Source organism: Eulemur rufifrons, chromosome 18 (genome assembly GCF_041146395.1).
Source record: "Eulemur rufifrons isolate Redbay chromosome 18, OSU_ERuf_1, whole genome shotgun sequence".
Taxonomy (NCBI): domain Eukaryota; kingdom Metazoa; phylum Chordata; class Mammalia; order Primates; family Lemuridae; genus Eulemur; species Eulemur rufifrons.
The window spans coordinates 30976238-30989445 of NC_091000.1; the positions used below are offsets into that span (position 1 = coordinate 30976238).

Consider the following 13208-nt stretch of genomic DNA (forward strand, 5'->3'; position numbering starts at 1 on the left):
TTTTAGTTGTCCATATAATGTCTTTCTATTTTTAGTAGAGACGGGGTCTCGCTCAGGCTGGTCTCGAACTCCTGACCTTGAGCAATCCACCCGCCTCGGCCTCCCAGAGTGCTAGGATTACAGGCGTGAGCCACTGCGCCCGGCCCCGAAACAAGGTTTTAATAGTGTGCCATTAAGATACATTTCAACATTGTTCCTTACCATTCCCTTGTTCATTGAATCCTCTTCTAAAACTGACTCAATCTTGGATGTTACCATTTATAAAAGAATTAATCTGTAGCTAAAAACTGCCATAAGCAACAGTTGAATTCCAGGCCTGGCTTCCACAGCATAATCAGAAAATATGGCTGAGGTGACTCTCTGGATACCTTGTAAGATGACCAAAAGGTAAATAAATAGTTAATACCTTTTCCATCTTTCTATAAAGAGTCATTGGTTTCAGCATAAAACAAATGATACAAAGGGAGGATTGTCTGGAATCTCCCATAAGGGAGAGTAGATGATAGAACATTTTACTGAGCACAGGATCAGAAATCCAGCCCTCAGTTGCTATTTCCTCCCTCTCACAGCTCTGAATTCTTCCACAGATTGGCTCTACTGGCCCTGGGAACACTGTGGGTGAGTCTCCTCTGTCCTTCTAGCTGTCTGCTCCATTTCCTCCTGATCTGTCTTGCTATAGCTTGTCCAAGGGCTAACAATGCATTGTTGGTCACCATCTATAAAGGCATAAAAGATCCAAGCAAGAGAGACTCACAAGGGAACAATTTGGCAACAAGTCTAGTTGTTGATTTCTTCCTGCCTGAGAAGAATTGACGTGATGCTCCTTTGTTTAGATTTTTGAACCCATTACATTATTAAGGGGGATATTTTTGACGTTTGTATAAGCCAGAATAATGTGGTTAGTCATACTAATCAATATTATTGAACCAAGTTGGTTGTGATGTATTCAAGCATTTTTTTTCTTAAATGGAAATTGCTGTTTTCTAATAACAATAGTGGTCATTGTAAAGCATTTACGCAAGAAAATGTAAAGAAAAGTAAAAAGATAAACAATTTATAATCCATCATTGCCACTGTAAACCAATTTAACATCTCACTATACATACTTTAGACCTTTTCATATGTGCATCTATATCAAAATGTAATCTCCTTTACATCTTTACACAGTTTTCTGCTTGGTTTTTTTCATTTAATGCGTTTTGAACCTCTTTCCATATTAACAAATACAGACTTATTATGACATCATCTTGGAAGGCCCATAGACTGTTTTACAGTTTTGCTACAATTACGCCTTCCCTATATCATAAGAAGCTATCGCAGTATGTCAGGTATTTTGTCCCATCACTACACTGCCTCTTGAATTCTTTGCTCACTTTAATCTCTTCTGCATTGTGTAGCTCTCTTTGCTTTTAACTCATATACTTTTCTTACCACTGTTTTTATTTAGAATAAAATTAGAATTTTGGGGGAAATAAGAGCAAATAGGCAGCACATAAAGGCTTTTTTTGAGTCAAGTGTGAAGATACTGGGCCATGGATCTGATAATTTGACTTCTTAGAGACATTTCTGCCTTGCTTTTGAATTCTCAGTTATATTTTAAAGTTTAAAGTTCTAAGTAAATATGGTATTACTTTAACTGCCTGGGAAGACTCACTGGATTTATGATTAGTTCTATCATTGCTACTATCCTGATAAACTTCTTTATCTTTTACTTCTTTATTTTCATAATTTTCTTTAAAAAGCTCACCTAAACAGAAAATTGGTATTCATGTGGACCACAAGGCAAGTATGAGGTTAAATTCAAATATCAAAGTGCATAGCATTAATCAAATGGGCTTTAGACGCTGAATAATGTAAGAGAAAATTAATCTGTTTTCTGGTCTTAAAAAGAAAGTTAAATATCTATAGTACTTAACAAAATTAAAATAGCCTCACTTGCATATAGCTATTCAGTGTGGCTTATTAGAAAGAATTGGCTTAGTCCCTCTAGATGGTTCCTTTGTACAGATAATTTTAGTTCCTTTAGCCCATTTCATCATCTTAAAATTTGGGGTAATAATTCCTACCTCGCAGGTTGTGGTAAGGATCAAATGGAATAACTAAAGTAAAACACTTTATAGAAATGTTAAGTGTTATACAAGTTTAAAGCAATATTATTGTATGGTAAGTGGAAAAGACAGATTCAGTGTTATATATAGTGGAGATATGAAAAATTTCAATACAAATCTATGAATCTATGAGTATAATGACCTGGGGAAGGAAGATTAATGAACTTGACAGTGTGCTTAATTGGCACAGTTCAGAGCTTTAGAAATCTAAAATGTATTCCCTATCCTACCAGTGGCTTTCATAATAACCTTGAACATAATGAAATTTACCGCCAGTGAGATCTTATACTGCAATAGCCTTAGTCTGGAAACTTAAAACTGCAGAAATTAATGAAACATACAAATCAGTCACATCAGAAATTTCCATTTAAATTATCAGTTAAACTCTGTACATGAGTATAATTATGTCTATAACTATATAAGAGAAACAAGTGAAGAAAACTCATTTTTACTGAAAAACTGATACATGCTAGGTATCACATTACATTTTTGGTATATGTTACTTCATTTAACTATAGCAGAGCAAAAAGACACAATTGTTACAGAAAATAAGATTTAGACAGGAAAGATATTCACTATGCATCAACTCAGTACGTAGCAGCAAAGACTGGAACTGCGCATTGAGTTGCTTCCTCTCTTCCCTTTGCCTACTTGATGGACTTCTAATAAATATGAAATTGGTTTATAAGTGGGCAGAGAAAAAGAGGTGAGAAACCAGGGCTTCCAGGAAGTACCCCAATAAAATAATGCACCATAGTAGTTTAAAAGTTGACCCCATATCATGACGAATAAATTATTAAGCTTCTTTTTGCTAGAAGAAGAAACAAATAAAATTTGTTATCTCAGCTGACAATCCTAAAGACATTATTTATTGAATGCTTACATGTGCCAGGCACTCTTCTAAGTGCCTTATGTGTGTCAGTTCCTTTAATACTTGTGGTGGGAAGGACAATGGTTCCCTAAAGATGTCCACATCTTAATTCCCAGAATCTGTGAATATGCTACATTATATTGCAAAAGGCATTTTGCAGATGTGATTAAATGAAGGATCTCGAGATGGGGAGATTATCCTAAACTATCTGGGGTCCCAACATAATCATAAGCGTCCATATAAATGAGAGAGGGAGGCAGAAATGTCAGAGTAATGCAGCAGGAGAAAGACTCCTCCACCTCTGGCTTCGAAGATGGAGAAATGGGGCAGCCTCTAGAAGCTGGGAAAGGCAAGAGAATGGATTCTCCCCCAGAGTCTCCACAAAGAAGTGAAGTCTTGTCAAAACCTTGATTTTAGTCCATAAGAACCATTTTGGACTTCTGACCTCTAGGATTATACGGTGACAGATTTGTGTTGTTTTAAGCCACTAAATTTGTGGTAATTTGTTACAGCAGCAATGGTAGACTAATAAAATCCTCATAATAATCCTAAGGGGTACATGCCATCATTATGTTCAATTCATAGATGAGCAAAATAAAGCAGAGTTTCTCCCATCCAAGTATATACCAGGACCAACCCTGCTTAGCTTCCAAGATCAGACCAGATTGGCACATTCAGGGTGGTATGGCCGTAGACTAGAAATTCTGAAAGATACACAACTATAAGGGATGGAGCTGGGATCTGGTTTCAGAACCTATGAACTTGAAGCCTTTCTGGTATCGCTCTTGGGGTTCTAGTAAGATTGCAGTTCCAGGGTCATTTTGTCAGTACCTACATTCTTAAGATGCCTGAGCTCACTGGCAGCATATGCCTAACACACAGTTCTGCAGGTAGGGCACAGCCTTCTTTTAATGGTTTGAATATTGGTACTGAAAACAACAACAAATTCTACTTCAGCCCAGTGGTAAAAAACATATCCCTAGAAGTGTGCAGTACCTTTGTTAGTGGTATATGCTGTTAAGAAAAAAATATTAATAGATCAAATTGTGATTTTCATTAAATATTCCTTTTGGAAAATCTTTTCAAAGTTAGGGTACTTTGAAAGAAAAGAGATTTAGTTGGCTACTGTAAGGAGATGGATTCATAAAGTTTGAAAGTATCAAATCCAAAAGTGTGTAAAGTGAATCCTTCATCAGCTGTTCCAAGAATGCTTGTACCTGGCAGACACGGATCTGAGCTCTGTGCGTGGCACTCAGAAGGCAATTTAAAAATCCACGAGATAAATGAATACATAAATATTTAATTTGCTTATGCATTTGTGTTTTAAGGTTCAGCTATGAACAAATGTGTCCTCAAGTGTTGCGGAGTCTGTGTTTGGTCATTCTCATCACTTTAATTTATAAGGTGTTTCTTTGTCAGGTTAGGAAGTGCAGTCTTAGTCCTGTTCTCTGACTTCTTTCCATGGTTTCAGCTTCCCAAAGCAAAGTGAGTGTAGCATTAGCAGCTAAGAGCCTTGGCTTTGGAATTGGCAAGACCTGGATTTGATTCCGGCTCACTTCCTTATTACTTGTATGACTTTAGGCAAATTATTCAACTGTGGTGTCTTAATTTTAAAATGGGCATCACAGCATTTACCTCTTATTTTGTAGTGAGGACTAAAAATCATAATGTTTATAAAGCACTGGCTGGCCCATAGAAAACGTTCAAAAATGGTGGCTATATAAGATTCACTATATAAGATTCATTGCAAACTGACTTTTGTTTCTGAAGTACCCACAAAACATAGTGTCAGTCAGAGGTACATCTTTTTAGGGTATCGTTCTTTTCAAAACCAGAAAGGGAAGTATTCAATATAAAATATTTTTCTTGCATTTCTTTATGAATCTGTTTAAAAGGCATAAATGCCTATATTTAGTAACTTTGATTCTTGAGAACTTGGGAAAGGGAGGAAAGATTTGATTTTAAACTTTAGGGGAGAAGAAGGAGAGGAGGGATTAGTGGTTTCCACTGTAGTTAGTTTCATCAGAAAGGGAGACGGTAACCATTAATGAACATCTATTTTGTACCAAGTGCTTTACATACATTATCTCAGTCTTCTTAGCAACCTTTTGACATAGGTATAAAGACCATCATTTTATAGATGGGGAGTGAATGACAAAGGGGGAAAGGCAACTTGTTCAAGCGCAAGTTGGGATTCAAACCCAGTGCACCGTATAGCCTTTCATACAGGACTACTTTCAAATAAATTCAGTCCTTGACCGATTACACATGACTTAGGCAGAAAACACATGTTACTTACGGGGAATGAATAATGATTTGTACTGAAGGAGGTTATTGAGTGGCAAGCAGCACACAGACATAATTTCTGTTATTATCCTGTCACACTGCAAAATGATTTTTCTTCTAACCGCATAATCATCGTATCCCTGTAAAATGCCTTCTGTTAACTAGTTGCTGCCCATTAATGTTACTTTGAAGACACTGGTAGACAGACATAGGTGCAGCATAAACAGGCAGTTTTTAAGCAAGTTTTCCTCTAAGCCAGGAAATATATTTTTCACCCCATCCAGAAAGCTTACAATTCTAAGGCCAGGGAGCCATACGATTCAGTTCTGCAGCTGAAAATCCTCACAAAGTCTGAAGGTGAATTTTCTAATTTGTTTCAGAATGATAGCCCTAGCTAGATTCTCAGACTCTCTCGAAGATAAGATTCACTTGCCTATACAATGTTACATATAATCCAAGTCAAGTAAAAGATTTCATATTTAAATCATCAAATTCCTCATTGCTTTCTCTCCCTAAAATGTGATTTGTTAAGAATCATTTGGCACAGGACCATAAATAAAACAAAAAGAATTCATTTCTTGTTATTATGACATTACTGATTATGATTGCTATATAAATGATTTAATTTTTTTCCAATTTCATATTGATTTTAATTAACCACAAGTCCTGTTTAAGGTTTTGGTATGCACTTACCATTGTCTTCAACAGAAAAATAGAAGATGTCGTTTGTTGCCTTGCTGCCTTCGTTCAAGACATAGTGGATCCTCATCTTGTCAATGTCAGCTAAAGAAAGCCATCATCACAATAAGTCATACTGGCACAATAGAAAATAAGCATGTTAACAATTTCAATGTTTTAATAGGGCATGGAAATGCCACAATTATTAAATTTTAAAATACTGATTAAGTGAACGTGTATCTACTTTTTTCTTAAAGTTACAATGACAAAAATAAATCTTCAATTTAAAATTTTGTTACAGTGCTACTATGTGCATGTTCTTTGGGGTAATGTCCAACGAGGAGGACATTCCAGTTATGTGTACTTTACAACATCCTGGCACTCTACAGGGAGCCAGGTCTATCTGATTTTAAGTCTTCTGCACAATTACAGAGCTTAGCATAGTGGTGGCTACCCATTAACTATTTGTCGAAATGAATTTAAACAAGAACAATTGCTGCATCCCTAGAAAAAAGAAAATAAGAATAAAATCATGATTTTCGTTGCCTATTCTCTTGGGTGTTTTAAAAATTTGTTACTTGGATCTATAATTATATTTTTATATTGGTAATTATTAGTGTTTTAAAGACAGTTTGCTTTCGAGTGGTATTTATTTATAGGAACAATTCTCACAGAACTACGTATGATTTCATTTGCTTTAAAAGCAATTCTGAAAATGTACCCAAACTATTTTTTAAACACCCTCCGTAAGTTTTCCTCTGAGATTGCATCTAGGTTTGCATGTATCATATGTGGGAAATTTCATGCATCTCTTCACTTCCCAGGCACAGAGCCACCTGAAGAAGTCACAAGACAACATGAAGAACAGTCAAAAGCCAACAGCTGTCATATCCCCTGGGAAAGCAGAGGGACCTGCCTCTAGTGCACCATTACTAGTAACACCAAATATAAAAGAAAAATAATTTTAGGTAAAAGTAGTGCTATGCTTTTTTGGATGTAGAAATTACATTTGAATAGTATGATAAAAATGTGCAATGTAATAGCTTATATCCAAAATCTAGATACCAAATATCATCATCAAAAATATAGACTTACTAACTATGCAAATGATTTCCAGATATGACATTCTTAAACTTCAAAACTAAACTGATATTATCAAAATGAATATATCCTTATCTTACACTATGTCAGAAGCAGAAGCTGTCCTCCTGTGTTTACAGCTTTAAGCTACAACTACGAGCTTTATTAAAATATCTGTGGGTTCCTCTTAAATGGGCATTCTGATGAAACAGCTGAAAAAGGACTTGTTGCTTTTTTTTGTTTTCAGAATAATTTCACATTCCACTGTATTTCATTAGAACCAGACTCTATTGCAAATGGTCTGAAGTCAGAACAATTTTACACAGAGCTGATTAGGGATTGGATCCAATGAAGGAGAGAGACAGAGGAGTCAGAGGAGAATGTGCACTCACCTTGTGTAAACACTCGAGTGCTCTGGTTTCCAAGGCCAGTGTTGATAATGAAGCCGTGGGTTGGTCCTCGGGTCACTTTATACTTCAGGAGCCTGTGGGGACTGTCCTGATCTTCTGCCTTCAGAGACTTATTGGTAATCAGGAAGCCCAGGTGTCCACTGTGAAGGTGCTTCAAGGCTGGGGCACCTCTGTTAATGGCAATCTGGGGGAGCCTGCTATCTAGGGAGCTTATATGGATCCTCATTACCTGAGGTTCCTGTGTCTCCAGGGCAATGTCGGGGAAGACATGGAAACCAGTGTGAATGCCATCTGTCACAGTCAAGGACACACTGTCTTCAGTGGTCTCACTGCCATCATGCCAGTAGCTAATCAGGTTCTTGCTCAGGTCTTGCTTGGTGAAAGTGGTCACAGGATGGCTACCATTATACAAAATCTTGCCATGGATGGGGACCTGGGTGATGGTAAACAGAATAAGATTATCTGGAGTGTCTTTGTCTTCCACTGTCAACTCCAAGGGTGTTATCAATTTGCTACTCCCTTCCTGCAGTGTAAGTTTATGGATGGTCAAGAGAGGTTTCTTATGATCCGCAGCTGTGATAAAGATCCTGAAGGTTCTGAACACAGAGTTGTGTTCATCAGTCACTCGAAACTCAAAGCTGTCCATATTTCCCTCATTATTTGAAGTGTAAACATAGGATATTTTGTTGCTAACCAATTGAGACTGAGTGAAAGAGGCAATGGGCTCTCCAGGGTGGTCAGAGCTTTCCAAGTGGCCCAGGCTTGGCGCCCGTGTGATATTAAAGGGAAGTTGTTCATTGGGACTATTGATGTACCTGTTGCTAAGCAGATCAGTGGTGAGGGTCACTCTGCTGCCTTCTGTCAAAGTGGCCCTTTTGCTGATCACCTCAGGGAAGACCCTGTCTGAATTGCCAATGGTAACATTGAAGTAGCAGTCTATCAAAGGGTTAACCCCATCAGTCACATCAAACTTGATAAAGTCAACAACCCCTTCTTGGCCTGTGTGGGTATAATAGATGAGGCCTCTGTCAATCTCATCCTGGGTAAAGTTCATTCCCTGAGTGAGGTTGTTCTTCACTTCTCCTCCAGGTTTCCTCAGCCTCTGTAGAAGCCCTTGTTGAGGTTCAGAATGGAGAACAAAACTGAGGCTCTTAGCATCTGAGTCAAGATCTGTGGCCTTGAGGACCTGATTCGTGATGACTGCAGAGTGTCTGGTCTCTACTTCCAGTCCATCATTGATGGTCAGCTGAGGAGTTTCATCATCCACCAGGATCACCACGATGGGCACCTTCCTGTGGGTGGTGTGCTTGCCGTCACTCAGCCAGACCTCAAAACTGTCTTCTGTGGTCTCTGAGTCGTCATGCTCATACACAATGGTGGAGGCCTCCTGGATCTCCTGTAAGGTGAAGCTGCGGACGGGCTGGCTGCCTGTGGCCAGCTGCTGTATGATTCGTCCATGCCGAGGGAGGGCTGTGAGTTGAAAGTGGAGCTCATTCGGTGGCATGTCAGCATCTGCTCCATTGAGCAGTGGGGTGTCTATGACCAGGCTCATCCCCTCTAATACCACAAACTCATGGGCAAAAAGTTCAGGCTGCTCATCATTAGTGGGTAAGATGATTATATAGAAGAAGACATCTGGGGAGATGTTGACCCCATCAGAGCAAAAAAAGGTGAATTGATCTTTTTGTGGCTCTACACCCTTGTGGATACTCTGTACATAATTGATATACCCCATTCGGGCATCTCTGATGGAGAAAGCACTGATGGGGCTACCAGCCCGGGATACTTCTGAACCAGGAGCTGGTGCAGTGTTTTCCAGGTATCCAGAGGCTGGCTGACCAGTCACTGTGCATAGAATTTCATCTTGGGGAGTGTCTACATCTTCAATGTTGAGATGTTGTAAAGTCAAGAGGCTCTTCCTACCTTCAAAGACAATGAAGGACTCCCCCGCCAAGACCTTGGGGCTCCCATTGTCCACAGGCAGCACAGTTACTTGCACCTGCACTCTCTCTACTATGCTGTTGCCCACTACAAACTGATAAGAATCCTCAGAGAGGGTGAGATTGAAGGCATCATGCTGCTCTTGGAAACCAACTTCACCTCCAGTGTGTACATAGGCTACTGCTCCACTGATGAGATCCTCTTGGGTGAATCGTTCTGTGGGTGAACCATTCACCAAAACAGTGCCCAACTTGGGGCTGTTCTCCACTATGAAAGACAGCATCAAGTCACTTGAGTCTTTTTTGCCATGGATGATACCCATGGTGATCTCAGTGGCTTTATTCTCTAGTACATCTATGGAAACATCCAATAATGGACTTCTTGTGATAGAGATTCTGGGACTTTTGTCAGCCACAGTGGGATGTACAGAAATCTGGACAGTGATGGGTACATGATGCACCCCATCGCTTACCTCCAGATGGAAGGAGTCAGTGGTGATCTGGTCTCTACCATGCTGGTAAGAGACACTCCCATTAATAATATCAGCTCGCATGAAAGAATCCCCTGGAACCATACGTTTTTTAAAGTACTTCAAGTGTCCATGTTGGGGACCCCAGACTAATATGAAGACAATTTGGTCAACGTCCGTGTCAGGGTCTATAACATCCAGCTCATTACTGCTGAAGATAAAGCTGTCTCCTGCTAAGACAGTAAAGCCTCTGTTGGTGACTACAGGAGGCTGGTTGTTCACAGGCTGTAAAAATAATGTGAATGTTCCCTGCACACCATTGCCTGCAGCATCCTCCACCTGGTAGGTGAACTGCACAACCCGCGGTACAATACCCAGCTTCCGGGGAGGCTGGTAGGCAACTTTGTGGTGATTTACCTGGGCTTGGGTGAAGTGCATGATAAGTGTGTCTGGTGAATCAGTAAGCACGATTTCTCCAGCTGGGACTTGGCAGTTGTCATCTGTGTCAGTCGGGAGTGTCAGTAGGGTGTACCACAGGTTCTGGTCATCTGAGTCCTGGTCAATGTATCGGAGGAATTTCTTCTGGAAGTGAGTGAGTTGGTATGCTTGTACAGTCATTTCTAGGGTAGTTCCTGGATACAGCTCTGGACTCAGCACATCCACTGGCTGGACCTTGATGGTGAAGAAGTGCTGGTTGGATAGATTCGGTGGGTCATGGTCATCCTGCACGTGGAAAGCCAGCTGGGCCACTACAGATTGAGGGCTGTGTGGTCCAAGATGGCGGTAGAAGAGTTTCCCTTCTGTTATGTCTCTCTGCAGCCACTCAGTCACCACCTTCTCATAAAGTCCTTCCTTATCCACGTAGTACCAGTCTTCATCTGCAGGGGACAGAGGTGGTTCAGCCTGCCGCAGCAGCATGTCCCCCAGGTGGTGGCTTGGTTGGGAGGAATGAGGTGCCAGATCCCACTCTTTCTCTCCCTCTTTTCCTTCTGGAAGCTGGTTCTTCAGCACAAAGTGGATGGTTGAATCTTCAGAATCAATATCGGTAGCACTCAGCACAAAGGGGGAGATCTGAACCAACTGCCCTTCAGTGAGTGAGAGTCCTGTGTTGACACTGACCGTTGGCGGTTCATCATCCACAGGTATGATGGTGAGCGGAAAGAGGAATTCCACTTGGTGGTGCCCATCCTCCATGCGGAAGATGATGTTGTCACTGTAGGTGTTGGTGCCATCATGCTGGTACACCACGCGCCCTGCTGCCAAGTCTGCTAATGTGAAATACTTGCCCCTTAGAGGTGCCCCAAGCACCACCAGCTGCCCATGTCTCAAGCCCCTGACTGCAGCCATTTTCACCTCTTCCAGGTTATTTTTATCACTGATCTGAAGGTCAGGGGCACTGGAGAGGGGCATTGCCTGACCTTCGAAAAGCAGCAGTCCTCGGTAATAGCTAGCCACTGGGGTCAGGGTGTTCGTGGACTTCACTATCACCGTGAAGGCAAAGGAATCTGAAGTGGCACCGTCTCCGTCCACCACCTCCAACTCCAGCTGGAGGATGCGCTCCTCACTGGACTTCTCTGTAGGGGGCTGGTAGGCAATTTTCAGCTCTCGCAGCTCCCGCTGGGTAAAGAAGGAGACTGGAAGGCCCAGGGGGTCGTCAGTGCTGACCACGTAGCCCTGCTGGCCTGGTGGGCTTGTGGGGGCATTGAGAATGTTGAAGACCAAGTCATCAGGATCTGATTCTGTGTCCTCCGCGGCCAGCGCGTCAGGTGTCACGGCTGTTAGTACCAACTGATCCACTTCCATCATCATCAGGGCCACGAAGCTGGGTCTGGGGGCTGTGTTCTCAGCCCCCTCGCGGATCCTCACCAGCAGTTGGAAGTGCTCCCGGATCAGAACTTCCACTGACCCAGCACCTCCGTCGTCCGGCCCTAGCAGCTCCACCATCATGGGAACGTAGTCCCGGTTGGGCGAGGAGGTGGTGGCGGTGTGCTGATAGCGCACCCCAGCCCGGACAAAAGCCTCACAGTCTACACCCTTGCCCCTGGGGAGAGGGGTCCCCACGGCGTCCACCAAGCGCCCATACTTGGGCAGTGGGCCACCCTCCTGAGGAAGAGGGGTGAGCCTGCACCTGCGGGTGCCCCCGGCCCCGGACTTCCGGGAGGCGAAGTCCAGCACTCTCCTGTCGATAGTGTGGCTCCAGCCCTGCAGCTTCTCCACCACCAACCGCCTGTTGCGCGTCACCAGCTCCGGCTGGGAGAAGACCACGTCCACTGCCACGGTGAAGGGCAGCACCAGCGTGTAAGTCGGGGCGTCGTGGCGCAGCTGCAGCCGCACCCGGGCGTGTCCCGGGCTGCGGGAGCCGAAGTGGGTGTACTGGACCTGGCGGGGCCCGAAGGCACAGGGGAAGCGGCGCGGGGAGATCGCGCCCTGGAGCGGCGGCAGGGCATCCAGTACCGTTACTTCGCACCGGTCCCCGGGCTGCACTCGAATCACCAGGTCCCGGAGCGGGTCCAGCCAAAGCGAGCGGCCCAGGGGCACCCTGAGCCCGGGGTTGGCAATCAGGACGCTGGAGCGGTCGGGGCTACTGCGGTTGAGTGCACCCCAGGTGGGCAGGTAGAGCTCCGGGTGGGGGTCGATCCCAAGCGAGGAGGATACCTGTGCCTGCAGCGCGGGGCAACTCCGAAGCAGGCAGGCGAACGCCACAACGAGCTGCCAGGGCACCCCCGGGAGGTGCCGAGAAGCCCCAGCCATGGCAACGGATGGGACCCTGGCGTTGGGATGCCCCAAGGGTGCTCTGTCCAAAGAGAGGTCCGCGGAGCCGCAGGTGCAGGCGGTGGAGGCGGTAGCTGCTGTCCAGTCGGTAGCCGATGCGCGGATCTAGCAAGAGTCAGTGGCTGCACTTCAGCGGCTGCAGGTAATAGCAGGGGGACGGGGCTCTGCCCATGCCCTGCTCCGCCCCAGTCCCAAGTCTCTCCCCTGCCGGCTTCAGGGGCCGCCCGGATGCAGCGCGGGGGACCTAGCGAGGGTGCAGGCGCTCTCCCCTCCACTCCGGATGCCCTTACCCCGGCTGCCTACATTCCTGCGCTCCCAGTGGGATGACTGGCCACCGCGCAGCCCCGCGCTGCCAGCCTCCCACCAGCTGGTCCAGATACTCTCCTTCCCCTTCCCGGGAGCCACGAAAGGATTGTCCTTCAGGGCTGGAAAAGACTGTACTCGGTCAGTTCTGTGCTTGTGAGCCTGCGCTCCTGTTGTCCATTCATCCAGGGCTTGGTGTTTCTGATAGGGTGGCGGGACGACATTCCTCTTCCTTACCGCTGACAGGAGTGTATTTTCTAGCCCAAATTGAGTCTCACTTCGGACATAAA

At 43.9% G+C, this 13208-nt stretch overlaps 1 protein-coding gene across 1 annotated transcript in view; it reads right to left on the minus strand.

Moving 5' to 3' along the window:
* FREM3 (FRAS1 related extracellular matrix 3) overlaps positions 1-12594 on the minus strand; it is a 59413-nt gene extending 46819 nt beyond the window's left edge. Inside the window, exons 1-2 of the mRNA XM_069493458.1 lie at positions 7416-12594; positions 5959-6048 (exon numbers count right to left, since the gene is read on the minus strand). Coding sequence (XP_069349559.1) covers positions 5959-6048; positions 7416-12594 — 5269 coding nt within the window. The remainder of the gene's footprint in view (positions 1-5958; positions 6049-7415) is intronic.
* Between the last annotated feature and the right edge of the window lie 614 nt (positions 12595-13208).